We start from the raw sequence: 15,898 nt of genomic DNA on the forward strand, positions 1-15,898 counted from the left end.
CAGCAAAACGGGACAATGTCCCCAAGGGCAGGAGGAAGAACAGCAAAGGTGCTGGGCTGGTGAGCACAGCCTGGAGCTGCTCTGGCTGCTCTGCCACGTTCCTCCTTTAATTTTCCAAGCCTGGAACCCTCCAAGGGGAGCTCACTCCAAGGCAATTTCCTCCAAGGTAAGCTGCTCCAACTGTACTGAACTAATTTCTGTCCATTTATGCCTCAGGATGGGAATTTGTCTCTGAACTGGGTAATCCTGGTATGTGTAAAAACAAAAGGAAAGTCTGAAAACCCAACTTTAGCACAATATTACAATGATATGTGTGATGTAGGCATAATTTGTCATACCATAATTTGTCATACCATAATGTGTATGAAATATGTAGAAAAAAATGTGGTTTTTTATTTGCTAGCATGAAATTAGCAGCTTGGTTTAAGTAAATAAATAAATTAATTAAATAAAAAGCACAGTTTATTTTTATAGCCTGGAAATGGAGCTTGACCCTCAGCGAGAATTTCCCAGATAAATCAAATTTCTATCATAAAGCCTCAGAAATGGAGGGTGCAGGAGGATTTGGTAGTGTCAGGGACAGCCTTTTTTGCACCTCTCAGCCTTTGGAGAAGGATGGGGGATGCTGGATTCAGGGTTTATCATCCCCAGGTCCCTCTCACTGCTGATTTTATCAGCAGTGGCCGTGCCTCTGGCTGGCGTGTGGGGACATCTGCTGCCAGCACTGAAAGCTGGCTTGGAGCTGCTGCTGGGAAGCGCTGGGAATCACATTCTTGTGCAGAATGCTGCTGTGGGATTCATCTTTTTTGCCTACAAGTCAAACCTCTCACAGCCTTTTCCAGGGAATCTCCATTTTCACGCCTAGATCTGTATAAAGGGAAAAAAACCTAAGGGTTTTTCTGGTGCCTTCCACTGTTTATTCCAACTTTATACCTGGAAAATTCTGTCTAGACTGAGTTATTGAGTGTTCAGATCCTGATTACGTGTCCAGCGATGGGTTTATCTCAGTTTTTATGGAAACTGGGATCTTCCTTCCTGCTCACAGCAGCGAGTCTGGACTGGGAAGAGCCTGGGTGGAATTGCCATCCTCGGACAAGCTGGAATAAGGATCTCTTGGAATTACCTGTGCAAGGCTGATTTTTGTCCCTGGGTAAGGGCCCTCTCTCCCCCTCCTGACCTTCATCTTTGTGTTGCAGAAGGAGGAGGTGGACGAGAACGGCGAGGAGATCATGGAGGGGGCTCTGATAGCCCGGGACAAGGTCGGGGTGCAGGATTTTGTCCTTCTGGATTCCCACACCAGCGAGGCTGCTTTCCTCAACAACCTTCGCAAGCGCTACCAGGAGAACCTCATCTATGTAAGTGCCCCTGAGGTGGCCTTGTGCCTGCTGAGATGTCCCTGAGGTGGCCATGTGCCTGCTGAGATGTCCCTGAGGTGGCCTTGTGGTGGCTGAAATGTCCCTGAGGTGGCTTTGTTGGTCAGGTCCAGGAGGAAGAGCTGAGTATCCTGTGTGTATCTCGCAAGGTGTTGGTAGTGCCCAGCAGAGTGATCACCTAGGAGTAATTTATCTATTTTAACTCATGAAAATAAATCTCAGCTTGCTCTGAGTTGCTTTGCAAAGCTTTAAAGGATGTGCAGTAAATAAGAAGGGAATGGAAAAGGGAACACTGTGATTGAAGGAAGGCAGGACAAGGTTTGTCTGGGAAGGGCTGAGGATTTTGTGTTAACTTTAGTAGGAAAAGGGTCCTGGAAGCACCAAGGGATCCCAAATCCTTGCATTTGAATTGTCAGGCTCTGAGCTTGCTCTCATGGTTCAGCTTTACTCATAACCAAGGGGATTTTGGAAGAAGTTTGGGAAGAGTTCTGCTTGGTTGGTTTGGTTCACCCATAACAAACTCTGTACCAGTTTTGACATTTATTTGTGGAAAATGTCCCCAGGTACTTGGCTCCTCCTCTGGGATTTTGGGATGGAGCAGGTTTCCCTTGGCTCCTCCTTTGGGATTTGTGGCGGAGCAGGTGTCCCTTGGCTTCTCCTCTGGGATTTTGGGGTGGAGCAGGTGTCCCTTGGCTCTTCCTTTGGGATTTTGGGATGGAGCAAGTGTCCCTTGGCTTCTCTTTTGGGATTTGTGGTGGAGCAGGTGTCCCTTGGCTCCTCCTTTGGGATTTTGGGGTGGAGCAGGTGTCCCACCGGGTTCTCTCTCCCTGCAGACCTACATTGGCTCTCTGCTCGTGTCTGTGAACCCCTACCAGGAGCTGGACCTTTACACAGTGTCTCAGATGCAGCTTTATCGGGGCGTGAACTTCTTTGAGCTGCCCCCACACCTGTGAGTGTTCCCCTGGCACCTCTGCGGGTGCTCCTGATTTGGGATTTCCCTGTACTGCTCTCCTGCCACCACGGGAGGTGTCCACAGTCTCTAGGCCTGGTTTTTACTGTCAGGCCTTGAGTCAGGCTCAGGTTTTGAGCTCAGCTTTCACATTGGTATCCCTGCCCAGAACGAGATGATTCCTACCATCCCTTCCAACCCATTTTGGGATTCCGTGACCCTGTCCAACACTAAACCAGGAGTAAAAACTCTTGGAAACTTTTGCTATTCCTCCTCCTGTGCCATTCCTAATGGATGTGTCCCCTCCTGTGCCTGTCCCAGCTATGCCATAGCTGACAACGCCTACAGGGTGATGTGCAATGAGTTCAACAACCACTTCATCCTCATCTCTGGGGAGAGTGGGGCTGGCAAGACAGAGGCATCCAAGAAGATCCTGCAGTACTATGCAGTCACCTGTCCCACCACGGAGCAGCTCCAGACTGTCCGGGACCGGCTCCTGCTCTCCAACCCCGTCCTCGAGGTGGGAAACCAAAGGAAAACCCAAAAATGCAGAGGGGTTGGAGTTGGTGGCATCACTGCATGAAGATTCCCTACAAATCTGCACCTCTGAGCAAGAATTGCCAATATTGGCACACCTCTGAAAGAATATTTGGGATTTAGTATCATTTAATGTTCAAAAAATTTGAATTTGGAGGTTTGATTTGAGAATGGCTGGAAGAAATATAAGAAAATAGAACTGCACTGTGCAGCAGTTCCTTGGGGATAGATAAGAAAAATCAGTAATTGGTTTAGCTGAATTCCACTTTAAAGCTATGGAAATGCATTAGTTTGTGTTTTTTTAATCTCACTAAATTCAGTGGGACTTGGCTGAAGCAGCAAGTCTTGGTTACTCCCAGTGAGGTGAGGAGTGACTTTCCCTCTCTGCTTGCCCCCAGGCTTTTGGGAATGCAAAAACCCTGCGCAACGACAACTCCAGCAGGTTTGGGAAGTACATGGACATCCAGTTTGATTTTAAGGTGAGCACAAACTCAGTGGAGCATTGGGGAAAGGAGCTGTGTCTGAGAAACCTCCTGGATGCTGAGCAGGCAGCCCAGGATTTATTAATTCTTACCCTGCACATTTCTGACCCTGTTTTTGCAGGCCTTGCATTTTGCAGGTGAGGTCACTGGTTATCCATCCTGAAAACCTCCAGCATTGCTGGCAATCCTCCACGGAAAGCTGATAGAGAGTTTTAAAGCTCAGCTTACTTTTACAGGACAGCAAATCCTTGTACTGTTGCTGGACACTCTTAAACACAAGGTGGCAGATAAATGACAGAAGAATTTGGTTTTTCCTGACCTCGTTCCTCATTCCTGGGAGTAAAGAAACAGCAATCACAGGGATTATTGGTATTTTTGGTGTTGATCTGCCTGCTTTGCTGTGCCAGGGAGCTCCAGTGGGAGGGCACATCCTCAGCTACCTGATTGAGAAATCCAGAGTTGTCCACCAAAACCACGGAGAGAGGAATTTCCATATTTTCTACCAGCTGCTGGAAGGGGGAGACAAGGAACTGCTCGGCTGGCTGGGGCTGGAGCGTAACCCCCAGAAATACGCGTACCTCATCCAGGTCAGTGGGAGCTGCAGCTCATCAGGAGTTGTAAGGATGGAAAAAGCAGCTTGGGCAGAAGGTGTTCTTACCCTAAAAATATGGGGTGGCTGGAAGATCAAGCTCTGCACAGCCTCACCCAATTTATGGTGATGTTCTCTTTGATTTATTTGGGGTTTCCAGTATTAACTGAAAGATTTGCTCAAAGGAGCCATGCTCAGAATTAATAACAGTGAAAAAACTCACTGAGGGAACTGGCAATGAAAGCAGTGTGCCCAGAAGTATCTGTTTGCTGATAATAGAAGTTCTTTACCAATTAATTGTATTAATTAATCTTTTGCTGCCCAGGGTCGATGTGCCAAAGTGTTTTCTATCAATGACAAGAATGACTGGAAAATTGTCCGGAAAGCTTTTTCCATCATTGACTTCACTGAAAAAGATATGGAGGTACTGCTGGTGAAAAGGGGCTGAGCAAAGGGATTTCAGAGAGGAGGGCACTGCTCTTTTCCTGAAGTGATGGGAGCAGCTGTGGAGGGGGGTGAAAGGTGGAACAGGACAACTTTGGGTGGTCAGGACTGAAGGGGCTGACAAGAAACATGGAGACGGACTTTGGAAAAGGGCCTGGAGTGAGAGGACAAAGGGGAATGGCTTCCCACTGGCACACAGTAGGTTTGGATCGGATATTGGGAAGAAATTGGGTCCCTGGCACAGGTTGCCCAGAGAAGCTATGGCTGCCCCATCCCTGGAAGAGTCCAAGAATGGATGAGGCTTGGAGCAACCTGGGATAGTGGAAGGTGTCCCTGCCCTGGCAGGGGTGGAACTAAATGATCTTTAAGTTCCTTTCCGCTCCAAACCACTCTGGGATTCCGTGATTCAGTGGGATTGAGGGAGTGGGTGGTGAAGAGCATGATGCCAGGGGTGGTACTGGATCCTCTGGTTCACCTCGTTCAGCCTGGCCAAAATCCTGTTAATTAATGATAGGAAATATCAGCACCACCCCACAGGGCTGTGATAAACCATGTTCTAATGGAATATCTCCCATTATCAGCATCTCTTTGGAATCGTTGCCAGTGTCCTGCACCTTGGGAACATCCAGTTTGAGGAGGACAGCAATGGCCACGCCATCATCCGCGACGGCTCCCAGATCAAGTGGATTTCCAAGGTGCCTCTGCCCAGACGGGCTCAGAACTCCCAGTGCTGGGAGGAAAACCTGAACCTTGCTGGGATTTTCTTATTGGTACCAAATATTTATCCCCAAAAGCACAAGGATAACTCTAAAAACACCCAGCTTTTGTTGTAGAGCACCTTGAGTTTTCTCCCTGAAATTTCCTGATTTCCTGTGGCTCCAAGATGGGGGTGGCTGGGGAGGGGGTGAGGGTTGTGCCTCACAGTGCTGCTTATTTAATCAGGGACCTGTGGCTGTGCTCTGAGTGCAGATATTTCTCTCCCTGCAGCTGCTGGGTGCTCACCTGTCCATCCTGCAGGAAGCTCTCACAAACAGGAAGATCGAAGCCAGATCCGAGGAGGTACCAGGCAGTTCTGTGTGGTCCCAGATTAATATGGGAGACCCCCAGCTGGGGGGTGGGTGAGGAGCCATTTCTGAGTGTAAACCAGATCCCTCTGGCTGTCCCTCTTCTCCACATCCCCTTCTTCCATCTTGAGATGTTAAACTAAAATATATTGGAGTTTTATTGCTGAACAAGGGAGGAGCTGTTAAAAAGCTGGAACAGGGACTTGTATTTGAGCCAAACAATTTCCCCTTGCCTAGTCCACAGTGCTTCCTGGGAAACTGGGCTGCACAGAGAAAAATACTGGTAAAAACCACACTTTTAACATTTAATATTTTTATTTAAATAGTATAGAAGTAAAATGAGGTCAGAATATTTTCCCGCTTCATCTAAATTAATACTCACCAAAATGTAGTGCCCCAAACCTGCTGGGATACACCAGACTGAAGGAACACTGGTGGAAAATAAAGCTGTAGGGAAAATCAGGGAATTCCAGAGTGGTTTGGGTTGGAAAGGACCTTAAATGGTTCCATTCTAACCCCCTGCAGGAATTGCTGCAGTCCAGGGTGGCTGTGCTGTGCTGTAGGACAATGTGGCTGCTTCTCCAAGCCACAGAGGTGACCTGGCTGTGCAGAGGTTTGCTCTGACCCCCGTGGTGTTGATCCTCTCTGGGATATCTTCATATTTCCAGGTGCTCAGCCCACTGAATGTGGACCTGGCATTCTACGCCCGGGACGCCGTAGCAAAAGCAATTTACGGAAGGACTTTCACATGGCTGGTCAACAAAATCAATGGCTCTCTTGCCAACAAGGTTGGTTTCTTGTCTGGGGTCCTGAATGCTCCTAAAATGCTGAGCAGTTTCTCCAGAGAGGCCCCACAACCCTCATCACCAAATATCTGGTATGTTGGATAATTGCTGCTGGGACATGTCCCAGCCCTGAGCTGGGAAACCCTTTAAATACTCCCTGTTTAGAAGTTTTAGCAGTTCATTACCTGCCTTAAAGTGGCTTCTCCACTGAGATTTCTCTGAAAGTTTGAAGCTCAGGTGAGAGCAGCCACCTGCAGGGAAGGAGCAATGGCAGAGCAGGGGTGTTTTTGGCAGGACTCCACTCAGAAAACAGTTATTGGCCTGCTGGATATTTATGGCTTTGAAGTGCTGGACACAAACAGGTAAGAGCTGGGATTTGTGGTGACATGGGGGTTCAGGACACTCCTGCATGGATTTTTGGCAGTGCCCTCAGCCCAGTACAGGGCACTAAAACCTGGGTGCAGGATTTGCTGGACCCCAGGAAAAGATTTGCCTTGGGCTGTGGTGCAACAGTGTGGGAGCAAGGGGTGGGTTTGTTTGTGTGGGAATGGGGGGTTTGGTCCGTGGAAAAATGGGGAATTTGGCCACTGTGGAAATGAGGGCTTGGTTTCTATATGGGAATGGGTGGTTTAGATCATGGAGGAAGAAGCAAAAATGCCCTGGATCACATCAAACCTGCTGCTCATTTAACGTCCCTGAAGTTTTGAGCAGTTCTGCATTAATTACTGCAATGAGAAGCTGCAGCAGCTGCTGATTGAGATGACCCTGAAGGCAGAGCAGGAGGAATATGAACTGGAAGGCATTGAGGTAAATTATATTTCCCCCTCCCTTTTCCCTTTGAACTGCCATTGCACTGAGTGCTTTTGATCACCAGTGTGAAAGTCATCCTGCTTTTTTAGATTGTTATTGTTCCCATGGGAAGTGTAAGATTTACAGGGGTCTCTCTTTCTGCAGCCCTTTTGAAGTGCAATTTAGCCCAGATTTAATTGACATCATTTAAGGAAGAAGTAGAGCCTTCCCTAAAACTCAGATGCTCAGCAGTGACAATGTCCCAGGAGAATGAGGGATTCCAGCAGTGTAAAACATGGGAAGATGGAGAGGATTTATGTAGAGAACAAGAGGATGGTGTGGGCTGCTTCAAGCAGGAGAACTCTGGAGTGGGATCATGGATCACTGTGCTGTCCCCTTTTCTCTCAGTGGATCCTAATTCTCACCACTCATTTCAGTGGGATCTGAGGCTGTATCTTATTTAAGTACCAAAGAACTTTAAAAATTGCAAAGAAAAGGTCTTCATCTAAAACTGCTCTTCCTTTTTCCCTTTTCCAGTGGGAACCAATCCCATATTTTAACAACAAAATCATCTGTGACTTGGTTGAGCAGAAGCACAAAGGAATAATCTCCATCCTGGTAAGAAGAGAGGCCTGTGCCTTGCTCTAGTGGTTCTTAATCACATTTCCCCCTCTAATTATGGGATGGGTCTGTGTTATCCAGAACACAAACACAGATTTCTGTAACAAACACCCAGAGGATGAGGCAGAGGATCTGGTTTTGGGGGGAGTTAAAGGTGGGAGATGTTCTGCTTCCCCTGCAATGGAGCTTTGGGTTTGTGGGGCAAAGCTGTCCTAAATTTTGTTGAGGAGGGAATGTGAGCTCAGAGCAGCTCTGATCCAGTGCCTGCTGTTGCAGGATGAGGAGTGCTTACGGCCTGGGGAAGCGACTGATTTGAGCTTCTTGGAAAAGCTGGAAGAGAAAGTAGGAGACCATGCCCACTTCGTGACGTATGCATTTACCCTCTGTATCCTACCCCAGACCCTTCCCATCCCAAATCCGTGCCAGGGCTGGGGAGGGAACAATCTCTGCCTTGTCCCAGAGGGAACCAAAGAGCCCATCCAGTGTCTGATTTTGGGAATCTCCACTGGTGGATCCAGGGTGCTGGGAGGTGTGAGCAGGGCTCTGTCTCTTCACTGCTCTGATGCTGAGCTTTGAGTCTGTCTTTCCACACCAAAATTAGGGGATCTTAACCCAGGATTTTAGCCCAGGAAGGTTAAATGGCTTTGGCCATAGATGGCTTTGGTCCCCAGGCACTCCAGGAAAAGCTGAAGTTGTTGTGACAAGGAGCCAAATGCCTGAGGCTGAGGGGGGATATGTAAATATTTACACCCATCTTGTTCTGTGTGAGCTTGGAGCATGAAGAGGAGAGAAAATTCTCGTGCTCCTCTCCCCCAGATGAGTGACATTTTGGTTCATACTCCATTTGGAGGGGTTTTGGATCCCATTTTGGTGGCAGCTGAGCGCGTTGGCGCCGGGCTGTGCTGGCACTTCCCTGCAGGAGCTGCTTGAAGGGCTGTGACAAGTCATCAATTGAGAGACACAGTGCTGAGCTGTCACTGTTCCTGCAGCTCTGAACTCCGCCACAGCCAAGTGGAAAATTTGTAGCCAACTTCCCTGTCACCACAATGTGCCTTAATGCTGTTCTGCCTGATTAAAAGCTTTAAATAGAAGTGCTGGAGCTGCTTCCACGGGATCTGCTCTTGGAAGGAGCTTTGATACACGAACGTGCTGTTGTGACACTCAGCTCTGCTGTTTGTGACTGCTTACAAAGCTGAAAATTCAGCTGTGAAGTTGCTCTTTTTTTTCTTGTTTAGTTCTTTTTTTTCCCCTCAGGAATCCTTGCTTTCTGAAATATTACTGCTATTCTCGAATACTTGGATTTTTCCTTTGTATTTGGGTTCTTGCTCTAGGGCAAAAATGTCTGAAATCCTTTCCCCCCTGGATTTGCTTTGGGGTTGAGGAAGCTGGTGTTTTTTTCCCCAACATAAGCACTAAAAATGTATTTAAATGGATGTTATGGGAAGAAATAGAAATGTTTTTGGAATGGGTGATCACTGCCAAATGGCCATGAGTAGATCCCAGGTATCCTGAGGAGTTTATGGGAGCTGCCAGCAGGGAGGAGATGATGGTTTGCTCAAAGGTAACTGCACAGTCAGGCCCCACCAGTAGGATCAAACACCACATTTCCAGCTGTCCCCAAGCTGAGGGAATCTCTTTGCTGCTCTTTCTCCTGGTGTTCTCTTGGGTTTTCCCCCCGGCAGGCGCAAGCTGGCGGATCAGAAGACTCGGAAATCGATCGACTGGGTGGATTTCCGCCTCCTCCACTACGCTGGAGAGGTCACCTACTGTGCTGTGGGTGAGTGAAAGTGGCCAGGCTGGAGTTCCTGAGCTCTTAAAATGCTGTGGATGATGGTGACTTGATGGGCAGAGGAATTACAAAATCCCTGCCCTTGGCAGGCACTGACCTGCAAGTCTTAAATGTGGCTGCAGTGAGAATTTTGAGGATGTGAATGTTCCTGTTTTCTTTTTTTATTTTCTTTTAATTCAATTTTTTTTTTCAGGATTCCTGGAGAAGAATAATGATCTGCTGTACAGAAACCTGAAGGAGGTAAGCACAAAAGGAGATGCTGCTCTTTTACATCACCTGCTTGGTGCAGAAGATTTATTTATTCTTTGTAGCAAACAAAAACATCCTTTTCTCTTTAGCACTGATCTTTAGGTAACTGTGCATGTTCTCAGGAGGAGAAGAAGGGCTGCTCAATAGGACAACTTTTATCTCCTCCTGTTTTAGGTGCTGTGCAACTCTAAGAACAGCATCATCAGGGAGTGTTTCCTCCTGTCAGAGCTGGACAACAGGAGGAGACCAGAGACTGTGAGTTCTGTCTTTAGTCTTAATTCTGAATATCAACCCAGCTCCCCTTGGTTTAATCCCTGATCCCAAAAACTCCAGGCTGCCATCAGCTTTTGCTTCCAGGTTTGAGCTGGATGCAGGTAGTCCATTTCCCTTCTTGCAGGGAGGAGTTCCAGAGCTCAGGAAGTCCTTTTGATGCTGTCCTAGGTTGCAACCCAGTTCAAGAACAGCCTGACGAGTCTGATTGAGATCCTGATGTCCAAGGAGCCCTCGTACATCCGCTGCATCAAACCCAACGAGAACAAGGAGCCTGGTGAGGCTGGGCCTGGAGGCTCTGCTGAGTCCAAGGAGTGGGCAGAGAGATTTCTTTGGAGCAGGGTGCAGTGTGTGTATGTTGTGGAGATGTGTGGGAACCCAGGAAATTCCTCTGGCTGCCCTGGAGGGCTCGAGACCCTGTCAGGGGGCTCAGAGACCTTGGCACAGAGCCCATGACCCCTGTGCCTTTGATTTAGCCCTTGGGAAAAACAACTACCAACCTTTACATGGAGGATTACAAGCCACGACAGTTTAAGTAGAATGATAGTGAATTTATCATGGGGTGAAAAAGTAGATTTTCGGGTTTTTAGAATGGGGGTTCAGGACGAAAGATGGAGGGATCTGGGTGTGTCCAGCCTTTCTCATTCTTCTTCTTCTGGGCCTCCATCTTCTGCTGTGATGGTGGTATTTTTGGATTGGTTAAGAGTAGAAGCCCACCTATAACATAGGTGATAGGTATTGGAAAGTAAATATCATGATTAAACACCAGCTTAAACACTGTTTAAGCAGGCAGCTTGGGTAATTGGGGTAATTGGGGATTTGGTTCCTTCCTGATTTCCCCCAACACACGGGGATGTGGGTGAGCTTCCCCAGGCAGAACTGACCAGTGGAACTGTGCTCTTGCTGCAGGGAAGTTTGATGATTTCCTGATCCGACACCAGGTGAAGTACCTGGGGCTGATGGAGCACCTGCGGGTGAGGCGCGCCGGCTTCGCCTACCGCCGCAAGTACGAGCTCTTCCTGCAAAGGTGAGGGAGCTGCCTCCCCTCTGGCCCGCTAATCCTGCCCTCCTGAGGGCTGCAGAGCAAGCAAAACTCCTGTCCTAGTAGTGAGAGTTGTCAGCAGAACCCCTTCTGCTTCAAAAATACCCTTTGCCTGTTGTTATCTGCATTTTTTTATCTGCGTTGGCATCTCCTGCCTTGAGTGAAGCAGAGGGAATTTCAGGGGTAACTTCAGAAAGGATTTCTTCAAACTTCAGGTTGTTTGCATTGATGTCCTGCTGATGTTTCAGGTACAAAAGTCTCTGCCCAGCTACCTGGCCACACTGGCATGGGCCAGCAGCAGAGGGTGTGGAGAGACTCATCAAACACATTGGTTACAAGCCTGAGGAGTACAAATTAGGAAGGTAAGTTCCTTGTTCTGGCTGCTCAGTGTTTGCTGCCCTGGATCCTCTGTCCTGTCTGTGACAGGAGCAAGATGCACAAATTTCCTCATTATTTTTACCTGTTTCCATGGTAAAAATAATTTTTTTAAAAAATAAACCTGTTTCCATGGTTTACCTGTTTCCAACCTCATTTCTTCCATTTCTGTGTTAGGGCTCCAGCTTCTCCTGCTTCCCTGGACAGCCCAATGCAGCTCAGGCTTGGGTGGCATTACAGCTGTTTGGGGGTCTCTGAGCCTGCTCAGGAAGGATGGCTCACCATGGATAACCTGCTCCTGGTCTCTTTTTCAGAACCAAAATATTCATCCGTTTCCCAAAGACCCTGTTTGCCACAGAAGATGCCTTTGAGTACAGAAAGCACCTGCTGAGTAAGGTTCCAGTTCCCTTGGTCTGGGACCTTCCTGCCTCTGGCTTGGGTGGGACCTGGGATGGTGGAAGGTGTCCCAGCCCATGCCAGGGGGTGGAATGGGATGGGCTCCGAGGTCTCTCCCAACCCTGGTCTGCACAGCTCTCAGAATTCATGGAAAACTCAATAAAGTTGCTCCAGGCTGGGGGGAAATCTCTTGAATTGTGGATTTGTGCCTCCTTTGGAGCTCCTCAGTCCTATGAGTACCCCCCTGTCAACGCCCAGATGCACCAAGAGCCTTTCCCTTGGGGTTGGGGTCTCTTCTGTCTCATCCTGGGGGTTCCTTGAGAAGCAGAACTGAAGGGCATGGTGCCCTCTGTCCCCTGTGCCATGGAGGGCAGGAGCTCCTCACCTCCCTGGCCCTGCAGGTGCCACTGATGTCTCTGCTTTCTTTCCAGTTTCAAGGCTCCAGGCCAAATACAAAGGATTCCTTGGGAAAAGAGCCTACCAGAAGAAGAGGAAAGCAGGTACAGGCTCTGCCATGGGGGATTCTCTTAGGGCTGGGGGCTTTCCTCAGGGCCTGGAGCCCTGTGAGGTCCCGAATCCTCGGGGCTGTGGCAGCACTTGGGGTTGTTGGGGTCACAGGAGGTGGCAACTGCACCCAGAGCATTCCCAAAATTTTTTCCAGAGGTTCCTTGAGTTCTGTTTGGATCCTCACACCATGAGCTGCTCTTGGCTCAGCTGTGGGAGCAGCAGCAGCAGCTTCTGTCACACACTGGGGACATTCTGGGGTACCTGGGGGTTGATCCTCAGCTGCTGGGGTGAAAACCCCTCTTGTCACAGCAGGCTGATGTGAAGTTCAGGCTCAAAGCAGCTTTCTGGGCTGTGGGCAGGGACAGCAGGAGGCAGAGCAGGGACAAGGCCTGGCCTTGATGCTCAGCCCCACAGCACAGGTGGAACTTGATCCACCACGGAGAACAAAACATTCCAAACTTGCTGCTCCCATCAGCTGCTTTTAGAGCTGCAGAATAACCAGTTTTAGCTCCTGCTGGGTGAATGGCCAAAGCCCAGGAATGATTCCCTCTTGCAGCAATCAAGCTGGAGGCCTGCTGGAGAGGAGCCCTGGCACGGAGGGCAGCCAAGAAGAGGACGTGGGCAGTGCAGACCATCAGGAAGTAACTGTCCCAACCATATTGCCCAGCCACAGAACCCCACAATGGTTTGGGTTGGAAGGGACCTCAAAGCCCATCCAGTTCCCCCTCCTGCCTAGGGGACACCTCCCACTGTCCCACATTGCTCCAAGCCCTGTCCAACCTGGCCTGGGGCACTTCCAGGGATCCAGGGGCAGCCACAGCTTCTCTGGGCACCTGTGCCAGGGCCTCACCACCCTCACAGGGAAGGATTTCCTCATAATTTTTCTCATGCCCCTCCATTCTCTTCATCCTCCCTCTCCACTCCCCTAAACCCAGCTCCTGAGCTGATTCCTTCAGAACTCCACAGCGCTGTGGTTTGGCCAACAGAACTAAATATTGTTAATATTTAGAATATTCTAAAGCTTGAGATTTCCATGGCTGACCCTCAGTGTTAACACCAGTGATCCTTAGCCTGTCCCTCCCCTCATTTCCATGGATTTCTGGGGTATTTTCTGTAGGTTCATAAACGGCTTCATCAATCGGAAGAAGCCCCTCTGTGAAGAGAACAGGGACTTTGTGAGGCTTTCACAGTACCACTACCTGATGAAGCTCCGAGACCACCTCCCAAAAAATGTCTTGGACAAGAGCTGGCTCCGGCCTCCCTCCATCCTGGAAGAGGTGAGGGGTTCTGGAGGCTTTGGGAGAGGTGGAGGTGGCCCCTGTTTGGTGGCCATGTGTGTGCACATTCCAGGTGGGAGAAGATGATCTGCTGCTGGCTCATCCTCTGTCCAGAGCCTTTGGAAAACCCCAAGATCTGCTGTATTTGGGTGGGAATGGGTGGAATAGCACAGTGGTCTTTGCAAGAGAAATTATGAAGTTCCCTGCTGGTTTAAGCAATAAAAAGGGAAAATGCGCTGACAGAAGAGTGAACTCACGAGCTCTAATAAAGACAAAATTAATCCCATGGGGTTCTAGGCTTGTGGCACAGACAGAGCTGTTTGTACAACTGCTCTACTTTATTTTTTCCTGATTTTTTTTAATGCAGACATCTGAGATGCTCCAGAAACTCTGCGTGAGGAACCTGGTGAGGAAATACTGCCGAGGGCTCACTGCTGAGAGGAAAGTGCAGGTAACAACCCCAGGAATGAAGATGTGGCAGTTCAAACAGCTGTGACCCCCTAGGATCACCTGGGACACAGGCAGCACCTTCTGATCCTGCTGCTCCAATCAGTCCTTCAGGGATAAGAGCAAACTTCTCATCATAGGACAGCAAGCTCCTGGAGCCAGGTGTTCCTCATGATGGAGAGAGCAGAGAGGTGGAGATTAATTTATGGCATGAAATCTGCTCTCCATATAATTGGAAAAGATCCATAAATACCAAAAATCTGTAGGATTTTCCCAGAATAACCCAAAGCTGCCAGGAGAAAAGCATCACAATTCCAAGATTCCATGTGTGAGCAGCAGGATGCTGTGGAGTGGCAGCGTTTGCATTGTCCCTGCTGGTGTTCCCTGTGGTGGAATTCTGAGGGTCAAGGCTGTTCCTTCTCCCACCAGCTGCAGCAGAAGGTGGTGACCAGCGCTGTTTTCAGTGGGAAGAAGGAGGGGTACCTGGAGAGCCTCAGCCAGCCCTTCCTGGAGACCCGCCTGAGTGAGTGCAGCAAACCCCTGCGGGCCTCAGCCACGTCCTCCTGGCTCTGTGAATTCCTGCCTGACCAAACAGACTCATTTTCCAAGAGAAATTCCCTCCTGGCAGAGGCAGCATCACCTGCCAGTGGAGTTCCTCCCTGTCACGTCCAGCGACACGGCACCACTGCTGGGTTGTTCTCAAACTGGGATCCATAAACCTGAGCAGAATTCCCTGGGCTCTGGGATGGATTCATCAGGGTCTGAACCAACAGCAGACCCAAAACCAGGCAGAAACTCCCAGTGTGAATTTACTTCTCAGGCAGGAAAAGCCACCAAAATGAGTCTGGGAGCAGCTGGAGGTGACCACCCTCAGTTTGGAAGGGAATATTCCAAGGGGAAAAAGCCAGTTGGGATGAGGACAGCTGAACCAGCTCTCTGGAGTGTGCTGGGAGGTGGGGTGTGTCTGTCTGGGGCTGTGGCTCTGGCACTCACACCCAGTTTCTCTTTCTGGTTTGCTCCTCAGAAGAGAGTGACCTAAACCCCAAAGTGCTGCAGCTCATTCGTGGGGAGAACATCAAGGTAAGGCAAGGTCAGAACTCTTGGAATTATATTCACTGGAATCCTGGAGCTGGTTGCTTAGCCAACTGATGAAGAGCAGCATTTCCTTGAAGAAATGCTCCATGAAGAGCTACCATTTCCTTGCTTTTAAATTTGAGACAGGTCTCAAAATAATTGAAATAATTGAAAACCTAATTAAGAGTTATTTAAGATTCATTTTAATGAAAGCTTAAAAAACATTCCTAGCCCTGTCCAGGAGCAGAGCTGGAGTGTCCCTGCACTTCCCATGGTTATGGCATATAGGGACCCCATCATTCCCAGGATTTTGCCTCCTGGATTTCCCAGTGTAGGGAATCCAGATCCCTGTGAGCTGAGACCTTGCTGACCTGCTCCTTGCTGAGCTGCTTCCAGCCAGGAGAATCCAAGCCCCTGGATCAGGAGCTTGCAGGGGTGGAGATGCTGATTCCAGCTTGTTGTTCTCAGTACGTGACGCCCGTGGTGAAATACGACAGGAACGGGTTCAAGGCGCGCGAGCGGCTCCTGGTGCTCACCCAGAGCTCGGCCTACGTGGTGGAGATGGCCAAGATCAAACAGAAAATCGAGTATTCCACCCTGAAAGGTACCTCTGGGAGTCACTGTCCAAGGCTGGGTGGAATTAGGAGAAACCTGGACTAATAGGACAGGTGGAATGGGATGATCCTAAATGTTCTTCCAGCCCAAATCATTCCGTGATGGTTCTGTGGGTTGTTGTGGGGATTGCGGTCCTGCCAGGCATCCTTTAGGAAGGATGGCATTCTGAATTTTTGTCTTGCAAAGATATTGGAATGATCTGTCCCTCTTTTCCTGGGGGTTGG

At 49.1% G+C, this 15,898-nt stretch overlaps 1 protein-coding gene across 1 annotated transcript in view; it reads left to right on the forward strand.

Annotated features, from left to right (window-relative positions):
• Positions 1-15,898, forward strand: part of MYO1H (myosin IH) — a 19,756-nt gene continuing 3,858 nt past the window's right edge. Inside the window, 29 exon segments of the mRNA XM_059484845.1 lie at positions 1-36; positions 38-166; positions 1,197-1,355; positions 2,207-2,322; positions 2,644-2,842; positions 3,258-3,338; positions 3,749-3,928; positions 4,256-4,354; positions 4,956-5,069; positions 5,362-5,433; positions 6,107-6,226; positions 6,518-6,585; positions 6,925-7,030; positions 7,550-7,630; positions 7,910-8,001; positions 9,316-9,410; positions 9,616-9,662; positions 9,846-9,926; positions 10,113-10,218; positions 10,851-10,968; positions 11,232-11,345; positions 11,673-11,749; positions 12,186-12,254; positions 12,818-12,902; positions 13,379-13,538; positions 13,906-13,989; positions 14,415-14,508; positions 15,010-15,065; positions 15,528-15,663. Coding sequence (XP_059340828.1) covers positions 16-36; positions 38-166; positions 1,197-1,355; positions 2,207-2,322; positions 2,644-2,842; positions 3,258-3,338; positions 3,749-3,928; positions 4,256-4,354; positions 4,956-5,069; positions 5,362-5,433; positions 6,107-6,226; positions 6,518-6,585; positions 6,925-7,030; positions 7,550-7,630; positions 7,910-8,001; positions 9,316-9,410; positions 9,616-9,662; positions 9,846-9,926; positions 10,113-10,218; positions 10,851-10,968; positions 11,232-11,345; positions 11,673-11,749; positions 12,186-12,254; positions 12,818-12,902; positions 13,379-13,538; positions 13,906-13,989; positions 14,415-14,508; positions 15,010-15,065; positions 15,528-15,663 — 2,959 coding nt within the window. The 5' untranslated portion in view covers positions 1-15.

This window comes from Ammospiza nelsoni, chromosome 18, assembly GCF_027579445.1.
Source record: "Ammospiza nelsoni isolate bAmmNel1 chromosome 18, bAmmNel1.pri, whole genome shotgun sequence".
Classification (NCBI taxonomy): domain Eukaryota; kingdom Metazoa; phylum Chordata; class Aves; order Passeriformes; family Passerellidae; genus Ammospiza; species Ammospiza nelsoni.